The following is a 10,045-nucleotide window of genomic DNA, read 5'->3' on the forward strand; positions in this document are numbered from 1 at the left end:
GAGGCTGTGCACGTACCGGATGCTGTCCCTGCCATAAGTCTGACTCCGCGTGACAGATGGGCCTATTCAGCTGAAGGATTTCTTATATATCCTGCCTGACGCAGCCGAGACAAAGGTTTGCTGGAGGAAACCTGCTCTCAGCAAAAATGTGCTGCTTCTGGCTGTGTGGGTGAAGGTCTCAAGGGTCCGCAAAGCCCCCCAAAAGCAGGGTTTAAATATAACCCCCAGGTCCTAGTCCTGGTTGACGTGGATCTATCTCCACGTGGCGCAAGCTGATCTGTTGTCTAGTCCAGGCTCTACTGCAGCCTCATCTCTGAATCCAATTGGAATAGCAGCAGATGCATTCTGGATCTTACAGCAACCATTCAAGCTCTGAAGATGTTTCAGAATAAGGAAGTATCTGTGTGTTCATTAAGCAGACAAACCCAGCCCAGCAACAGCCCTTCACACCAAAAAAGTCGTTCAAATCTCAAGCCTGGGTTCTGAGCCTTTCTATGAAATATGCCTTCTAGCTCTTCTGTGCAGCCACAGAAACTGAACAGGAATTTATATAAAACAGACAAAAGCTGCTATTTCATATAATCACACCATTCCAGAAACTGGGGGGTTAATACCACAGCATGTATAATGAAGTGACAGGAGATGACAGCACTGGTGGTGCTGGAGGAACCTGTCCCTTGCCCCACAGGTTCCTGAGCAGCTTTCTGCTCACCAATGGGAAGGACTCAGGCTACAGCCATACTCCTGCCTCACTCTCAGCCAGAGTTCATCCTGCTTCTCCAGGATCTGCAGGGCTCCAGCAGTGGCTCCACAGGGTGCCAGACCAGCAGGGCCTGCCCTGGTAACCTTGGGCCACAACCCAAGTACTCCAAGTCTGACTGACACCAGGTTCTGTTATAAGGTACTGAGTCACTATAAGGTCCAGTGGCCTGAAGTCTGGGAGCAGCTGTGAGTGTGGAAAGGTGAGAAGAGGGGAAAAAACCCCAATGTTTTACCTATGCTGCCATCCTACAAGCTGATAGGTAATGTCAGAAGTTGCAGGCATGAGGTCCTAAAGGCTGATGAAAATAAATGCAGAACTGGGAAACACTCCCAGAGCAGGAAAACTCCCACCATACAACAGCTGTCATACCACATGCATGAAACCCTTCTCCAAACCACCCTGCTCCACCAGCAGCATCCTTAATTACACCCAATGAGTTTTGTTCCCAGTTGTTCCTGTGTGTAGCAGTCAAGCAGAAGGCCTAGACTGAGATCCAGGTGTGGCAGGAATTGCCACTGCTCAGAGCACGTCTCTGTTTGGCAGCTCTGCTCTCACTCTGGAGCATTGCTCCATTCCCCAGGGAGCTGACAGCCCTACATTGGTCAGCCAGCTCAGTGGTAGGTCAGGCCATACTCATGACACCTCTTCTTCCTCTTAGATTCACCTAATCCTTGCTTTCCAGGACTGGGGGACTCTCCCACCAGGGGCCGCAACTTGCACACGACTGAGGAGCAGTGACTGCACCACACTGCCTGCACTGGGCAGCAAAAGCAATGGCTTGTGGCACGCCCAAGGTGCTTCCAAACCTTCTTAAGATAAAAGGAGGTTTCACCAGTCCTTCTACACCATAAACCACAATAGTTGCAAGCAAACCCTCTCCAACTCCCATGAATTCTCATGGCTTGGAAAACCCTTGTCTGAGGGCCACAGGCCACACGACCACCAACCACAAGCATCTTCTGAGGACACATGGAGACATGCTGTGTCCCCATGAGCCCACTGCACCAAATCAGAACATTCTTTTGAGCTGGGATCACGGATGAAGTCAACAATGATTTGGTTGTGACAAAACCACAGTGTTGTTCGTGGCCCCAGGAGCTGTGCTGACAGTGCAGAGAGGAACAAGGAACTACTGTCTCCTGAGTGCCTTGAGCTCTCACACATCACACATTCCCTCAGGATGGGCAGCCAGGGAGGAATTCCAGTCAGAAGACTAAGCCTGACAACTCAGAGAGCAGATTAGGAGAAGAAAAAAAGAGTATATCTTGGCTACAGAGATCATCTTAAGGCTGAGTGGCCAATGCTATGGCTTCCAAAATACTAAAGGATTGTCGACTGGTCCCAGACTCAGCCTCTCCTGTCCCTCCTAGAGATGCTCATCTTTCATCCTCAGAGTCACCAAACCATAAATGACAGACTCATTTGTGTCCTTCAGATGTGCCACGTGACACACCCAGAGCTGCTGGCTCAGGCTGGTCTGTGTCCGAACTTCCCAAAGACAGCCAAGCCAATCTCGTTTTGCGCCTGTCCTTTCTGATCACACTCCTCTGTCCACACAGCTCCTAGAAATGCCCAGTGTAAATCCTGGCCTGCTCCTCCAAACAGAAATCGGATGTACACCGTCCTTAAAAGAAGAAAAGCAGCACACAGGACATCTCATGTGCAGTGTGCAGCAGAGCTCAGCAGGGAAGATCTTGGCACTTCCAAGATCTAGAGCAAATCCAAAGTGTTTTCTTCCACTGGCACCTCTAAGCTCCTCTCCAGGCAGGCAACCGCAACAGCGGCTCGGGGGTCAAACTGGCTGCAGGATCCAGGTTTCTGAGTGTCAGAGCAGAGCTCTGCCCAGCCCCAACCTGCCAAACAGTCACCAAGGGCAACACAGGCTTGGGGTGCACCAAGTCCTTCCCACATCACGGACCAGCTCTTCTTTGTCAAACTGTGACAGCAGATAAGTCCCCCACCTGCAGGGGAGCTGTTTTCTGGCAGAGATGCTATGGCCTAAGGACTGCAGTGCTCAGGCTCCATCCTTGCTGAACAACCAGGAGCATGTCATGGAAGGAAAAATCTTCATCCTGATCCAGACAGACACTCTTGAGCAGCACAGAGCCAGGCAACAGGGTCCCACAAGGGATGCACCCAGCCAGCCTGGCCTGCATGGAAGAGTGGTGAAACTGCATATCCGTGGCTTGGCAGGGTCAGCACAGTCATGTAATAACAGCATTTATGCCTTTTCCTCTGAAGCAAACTAAGCTACTTTCAGAATTCCCCACAGAAGGGAAATTTTCTTCCTGGCTGTTTTCTAGGATGAAGGGAAGGGCAGTTCCAGAGAAGCTCTTTGCTCAAGCTGAACAGGAGCAGCAGCAGGCAGCAAAACCCATTCCCAGCTTGGACCAGGGCAATGGAAGCTGAGGAACAGCAGATATCCTCCATGCAGGTGCATGGCTGGGAACCTCCAGGGCTCAGTTACCACCTTCTTCTCCTGCTGCCTCCTCTCCCACTATAAGGAACATCAGTGCTGACTTCAGACAGATGAATCTCACAGGTATTGCAAGGTCTGAACTCCGCTGCTCCATCACCAGCAGAGCTGCACACTCACCGTGAGGCTCCTGCTGACCTGATCCAAGGGAAAAAGCCTTGCTGATCTAAACTCTGATGAATAATTTAACCTCGAACTTGTGAGCAAGGCTTCATGTAAGCGGCTTCTGGGAGCATCAGAGCCCCAATGCTTTAGCCAGGCTTCATCCTGTGATGCTCAGGAAAAAGCAAGATACCAGACGAGAAATGCAGAAATCCCAATGCACAGGATTAATCCCCTGTATGTTCAGTGCCACAAACACAATCTGCACAGCAGCCAGATATCATATTTTCTTTTACCTATCCCACAGGTCAAACTTTAATTTCCGCTCAAGGATCACTGCTGCTTTGTCACATAATCCCTCCAGAAATCTATCAAATTCCATTTCAAAGGTTTATTTAGGCTCCCTGCTTCCACTTGAAGTGCCTCGTGCTTCCCAAGAAGCACTGTGTGACTCATGCCATGCCTCCACTTCCAGCTCTTAAAAAGGAGCGACGACCGTAATTTGCCTCTTGCTTGTTTAAACTCGTGATTTGCTCTGGAGCGAGTTCACAGCACTTCTCACACCCAGCTCCTCATTTAGGGTAATTTGCACGATATAACAAACTGGGCAGACGTGGAGCTGGCTGGACGTCTTCCAGCAGCCCCTCGGTCGCTGCCCGGATCTCTTCCCGCAGCCCCTCGGTCGCTGCCCGCTGCCCTCCGCGGGACCAGCCGCCGTGCGGTTCCGGCGCGTTCCGCGCGAGGGAGAAGCCGGCCCGCGCAAGGGCCGTGTCCGAGCAGGGAGCGCCCAGGCGGCTTCCCCGGCCAGGGCCGCACAGAAATCAGCGCGCCGGTCAAACGAGCCGCCCTCGCTGCTTCCTCCGGTTGCGAACACATTCCTTAGCACAGGACAGAGGTTTCCAAATTTAGCCTGTTAAGACAGAAGGAGAAACCAGGTGGTGCAGCAAGGTCTGCGGCAGTCTCAGCACTACTGCTGCTCATCTCTCCCTCTGATTCATCCTCCAGCTCTGCAGCACAAATCAGGCTTAAATAGATGCTCGGCCTCTCATCTCAAAGGTACAGCTGGGAAAACCAGAGAGAGGCAGAGCAGAGCCCTGCCAGTCCTGGGAAGCCAAGAACAACGTTTGGGAGACAAACAGGTACACATTGCTCTGGGGCACAGAAGCTGGCTGGGCTGACAGCGGTTTGGTGGAAGAGGATGGAAAATATTGGTGATTTATCCTCTGAAATGGAAAGGCACTGCTTCTTCCAGCTCCCAGGTTCTCCATCCAAATGACAAGAACATCAGTTTTGGAAGTTCTTGATGCATGTTAACATACATGAATAGGAAAAGGTTGGGGACAGGATCCTACAGAAGGTGCAGTTTAAGTTACAGGTAGTGGTCCCAATCCTGCGATCCTTACTCACCGAGTAGTCCCTTTGAAATAGAGACGACTGCTCACGTGAGTAAGGGATGCAGGATCAGGCCTGTCTACCAAAGAGGCTGAATCCTGAACCGGAGAGGACATCACGGCCTCTGAGCATTGTCAGACACCCACGCCTGGCCCAGCAGGAGCTAATCCAACGGCATCACAGGGGAAGACAGTCCAGGCTGGGGCACCACACCTGCAAACAGCACACTCAGCAGAGACCATAGAGAGCAAGGCAGTGGACAAAAAAGATGCTCCACTCAAGCAGAAATTCTCCTGATTCATTCCCAGTTCACCCATCTCATGGATACTCCCAGGTCTGCAAGGAGATCTTTCTTAACCCTGCTGTCCTCCCAGCAGGCTCCTGAAAACCGAATTGGGAGAACAAAAGCCAACTGTCTTGGGTGAACTCCCAACCTCTATCTTCCAGCTACAATTAACATAACTTTAGGAGTAGCTGATGCCCACGAGAGAGGAGAATAAGCCCACTCAGCTCACCAAATAATTTTAAATTCCATTAATTAAGGGGGGAAAGGCAGCTCTCTAAAGCAACCTTCAGTTCTGGGAGGCACCCAAGGAGAAAAAAGCCAGCCTCAGACTGTGAGCAATAACCCCGAAAAGCTCTGCAGAACAAGGAGGTAGAGGTACCTTCTCCTTCCTAGTGGGTCTCCTGCAGGTCTCCCATCAAGCACTCAGAGGCCAAGGCTCCAGCCACACACCCTCCCTTCCCTGCTGTCAGCTGCCCCAGCACACTCAGTAACATGAAGCAGAGTCCTTGTGCATGTTGACATGGCAGATGCACACAGGGACTTTCACCTTCCTTCCCTCCCTCACCCCTGGGCTTGCAGCCCCAGCCCACTTGACCGAGATGAGCCTGCTGAGAGGGAGCCAGGCACTCACCCTCCTCCCTTTGCACCAGCACAGCTCTGCCTGTGCTCCACCTCCATCTCCACACACCACAGCCATACCTGGCTGCGAAGTGCCATCCCTCGGAGCCTAGCATGGGCCAGTGTTCCTGGTGAAAGCAGCTGTGTGCCTTCCAGTCTCCCCTGGCTCGCTGTGATGTGTGCTGGACCATCTGCTATCCCAGAGGGGACCCCCAGGAGCCCATTTCCCAGCCCCGCCATAAAAACAGTCTGGGCAAACGTCACTGCCCACATCAGTCTGCCCAGGGCTGGGCCCTGTGTCGGGACTAGCATCTGTCTTTGCAGATGGATAATTAGATTCCGTTTCCATTTCCTTTCCCCTCCTGATGGTTTCTCTGGCTGGCAGTTCCCCCACAGCCCTGCACAATCCAGCAGCATTAGTCAGAGGAAAATTCTGCTCCCTTCCTCCCCAGGATGTTGTTCTTGGTTCAATATGAACAGCAGAATGAACTGCATGATGATTTGAGTGCTTCATTGCAGTAGCATTTGTCCTTTTCAGCCTGGCAAACACAGGCTTCCCTCCCATACCTGCACCCTGCCCCTTTTCCCCAGGCGCGATGTTGTTGGCCATTGGAAGCAATTAGCTAATCACCAGGAATAAGCAATCAGCTGGACTGAGGTTACAGCACGCCTCCAATTTATGAGCAATTGTGCCAAACACTCCTTTTGGGCAGGGCCTAAAGAAGCGTACCTGATTCTCAGCCATGGTGTGAGATGCTCTCAGAAAAAGATCATAACACCCTCCTGCAGGAAACCTGAGAAAGAGATGGAGCAATGATGAAATTGGGGTAATTTAACACAGAGCTGTCTCTCAGAGCTCCCAGAGGAGGGGAGGATTGTGTGCCCAGATGAGGTATCCAAAGAGATCCTCACTGAGCGTACAAGATTGTCTGTCCTCCCCTGCCACTAAGAAGTGGCTTTCTGGGAAGCAGTACTGATACTGAAGCCCTGATGGTCGCACAAGCATCCCCAGGACTGCAGAGATGCACAGACACATCAGCTCCACCTGACAGAGAGGACTTATCCTGCTGGGATCCACAACTTTCCCACAGTTTTTCCCTCAGAGGAGATGTACAGACTGAAGTTTTCAGAGACAATCTGTCAATTCTGTCTTCTTGTACCCTGTGACATCCTGTGTTCTCCATGGGCAATGTCCTGAATCCATGCAGAGCACAGACCTCACAGCTCTCCATCGCAAACCATCGAGACTTCCAGAAGCTCCGCATCACTGCCTGCACCTGGCTGCAAAACCCAAACTGCTGCCTGCTCCATGCAAGGGGCTTTGAAATGCCTTTCAGAAGATCCCAGGAGCTTGCAGCTGACTCGCTCCCCTATGATCCATGCCAGCCCACTGCTGGCTGCCCACCAAGAGCTGGATGGAGTGTTACCCAGCTGTGCCAGGCTCGCAGGCCACAAGGCTGAGACACTGCAGCCGTTGAGCAGTCAGCACCTCTTGCACCATTTGGGGCCTGGCCAGGCTTCCCAGGGCCTGGCACGCACCGGTGCCCGTGCCGGATCACAGCGGCAGCAGGCGCGGTGTTCCCAAAGGGCATCGCAGCCCCAGCTGCCCGAGGAGGTCCCCAGCACAGCTGTGTTGTGCGCCACCGACACAGCTGTGGGACTGCCCAGGCAGATACAGAGCCTGGCAGTTTGCCACATGAATGAAGAAGAAAAGGTAAGGGCAGCAAGGCAGCTGGGGACCAGGATTGTTCCCCACTTGCCTGCGGTTGTGCAGCCATCCAGCATTCACATCAGCTCCTTGTACCCTGCTATTGCAGACACTGAGGCCGTGCCTCAGGGGGAGCTGTCAGAATAATCAAAAATGGAATCAAGAAATGCTTTCCAACACCTTTCTCTCCCCTTCTCCATCACCTACTTGCTCCAGAAAACACCAAGCCTGGTTACACCTTTGCTGCACAACTCACCACTTCCCTCTGCCCTGCAGTGTGACTGGAGATTCACATTTTATGTGATGATGGGAGAAAACTTCAAGTCACAGAACATCTAAATCAAACTGTGCTGTCAAAGGGAATTTAAACAAAGTTTCTTCCAAGATGAAGAGTAATAGTCAGTAACTGCTGAGTGTTGCTTCTCCTTATCAGGGAGATGGTGACCAGTATGGCAAAAATAAGACTAGTTGGTCAACTACTAGTTGTAGTGAAACAGAGCAAAGGACCTTGCATGAAGAAGTATCTGGCTCAGAGTCTCAGCAGGGATTGTGTCAGATACTAGGGCCCCCCATGCTCTTCTGTAATACAGGTGTGAATTGCAAGGTCTGGAACCCACAGTAAGGATGACCAACCACACAGATCGTTTACCAAGACTGATGGACACTGACAGGTCCCAGTGCAGTACCCAGATGAACACCCTGGCTGAGGCTGCTGCAGGACAGTTTGCCAGGCTGGGGGGTCGGCTCAGCAATCTTGGTGCTCTTTTACAGAGGGGCAGTAACAGGCACCCCAACACAGAGCTGAGAGCCAGCACACCCCACCAGCACAGCAGCCTTGTCTGCTTCAGCCCAGCCCCAAACTTCATTAGCAGTTTTGCAGCAGTGAGAGATTCCTACTAACCGCTGAGATGGAGCCATCTGTTTCCATTTATGTGCTGGCTCACAGGAGCAGCTACCCAGCAAAGGACTCTAGAGAGGGTCTGCTCTCCTGAGCACACAGGGAGTGAACAGCCAGCCAGTTGGGACAGAGGCTGAATTCACTCTCCTCAGTGACCTAATACCTCCCTTCTGCAAAGTGAAGGCCTGAGAGGCACTGCAGCCCTCCCCCTTTGATTTTGTGACCGAGCTCCATCATATATCCACCTCCAGGCCACTTCCCTGAAGGCACAGAGGACCTGCTCCCAAGCACAACTACACCGAATTACTGCTCTGCATGGCACCACAGCAGAGGAGGGACTGATAAAGCTGTTCCCTCATCTCTTGGCCTGCCCTCTCATCAGTGGCAGATTCCTTTTGGCTTTAAGCCAGGATCCCTAAATTAACAGCTACCAGGCCCTCTTTTTTTCTGTATCAGGGTCCTGCAGAAATCACATTGCGCAAAGAAATATTTACCCAGACACCTTTTCCATGCATTCATTTTTATGTACACGCTGCTTGGACCAACCATGTACCCAGCTGCAAAATACACTAGTGGTGCCTGTGCAGCACAAAAGCACAGGGAGTGGAGATGAAAATAGCAGCAGGTACCATGGGAGAGTCTAGGCAGCTTCCAAAAACAGTAGGAGGAAAAAAGGGAAAAAAACTGGGGACACCCTGTGTGCGGAGGGCTACAGAAGTATTGGTCCTGTCTGGCAGCTGAACTTTGGGACGACTTTGCCACCTTGTTTTACCAGTCACACCTGCTTTGTGAGGGCAAATAGTCTTCTTGCTCAACAGGAGGTTTCATACTATAAAACAGATTGCTTAATTCTTGGCAGTTTGTGTTCAGCAACTACCCTTTTCCTGTGTTTGCTGCTTCCTGAGTACCCATTTTTTCAGAGTCAGAAGAGACATTATGCTCCTCTCAGCCTGCCCATGGGCCCTGCAATTCCCTTCAGAGATTGCTTCCATTTGGAAGAGCTGGTGCCTGTGGTGGACTCATGACAACAGCAGAGAGCAGCAGAACATGTACTAAGTTCTCCTTTCCTTAACAATAAAATCTTCCAAGTCTGGACTGGAGACAGCAGAACTGAGTGTTCCTGGAGAACAGTGCTCTTGGGTGAGAATGGAGGGAATACCAGGACGTAGCATGAACAAAACACAGCAACAATAGCACCCTGTGATACTGCAGTAGCAGCAACCAGCTGGACAAAACTGCCACAAACCCAAAATCCTAAAGCATGCTACACAGCTTCATGGAGGGATCCTTCCCAACATGATCTTGTCCCACTGCCCCAATCCCATCACCAGCCTCTCTGCCCCACTGTGTTTTTGATTATCTCACCTCCAACTGCACCCCCCTGGAGAGGGCAACTCTGGATCACTTGGCAGGCTCCACCATGGCTCAGCCCCACATCAACATGGCACTGAAGCTGCAGCCAGAGGTGGGAGAGCAGCCCGACCTCAGGTCCATTCTCAATAGCTGGAAAAGAGCTTTCTCTAAAGTGTATCCTCCTGTAGCTCGTGTATCTGGTGTAACAGCCCGAGCACAGGAGCTTCCCTTGCTTCTCCAATTTGCCTTTGCTTTGCAATCACATATTGTCAAGCTGTCCCACTCCGCCCTGCTCCACTGAAATCTTCCCAGGAGACATTTCTCCTCAAAGCTCCAGATAGAGTGACATTGCCATCCTGGTCCATTACAGCCCTGTCCCAGTCACCCTGAGGCTGCTCCCGGGGACTTAGTACATTGCAGAGAGCACACACAGCTTGAGCCCCAGAGCA

At 51.7% G+C, this 10,045-nt stretch overlaps 1 protein-coding gene across 3 annotated transcripts in view; it reads right to left on the minus strand.

The window, feature by feature from the left end:
* The window catches only part of SEPT5 (septin 5), an 18,872-nt gene extending 12,442 nt beyond the window's left edge, over positions 1-6,430 (minus strand). The window contains exon 1 of one of the 3 annotated variants that reach the window (XM_017734959.1): positions 6,368-6,430. In XM_017734959.1, coding sequence (XP_017590448.1) covers positions 6,368-6,382 — 15 coding nt within the window. In that variant the 5' untranslated portion in view covers positions 6,383-6,430. Of the gene's footprint in view, positions 1-16; positions 156-3,233; positions 3,239-6,367 lie in introns of those variants that run through there. The other 2 variants (XM_017734961.1, XM_008634102.2) reach the window with 2 other exon arrangements.
* Between the last annotated feature and the right edge of the window lie 3,615 nt (positions 6,431-10,045).

Source organism: Corvus brachyrhynchos, unplaced genomic scaffold, assembly GCF_000691975.1.
Source record: "Corvus brachyrhynchos isolate BGI_N302 unplaced genomic scaffold, ASM69197v1 scaffold114, whole genome shotgun sequence".
NCBI lineage: Eukaryota > Metazoa > Chordata > Aves > Passeriformes > Corvidae > Corvus > Corvus brachyrhynchos.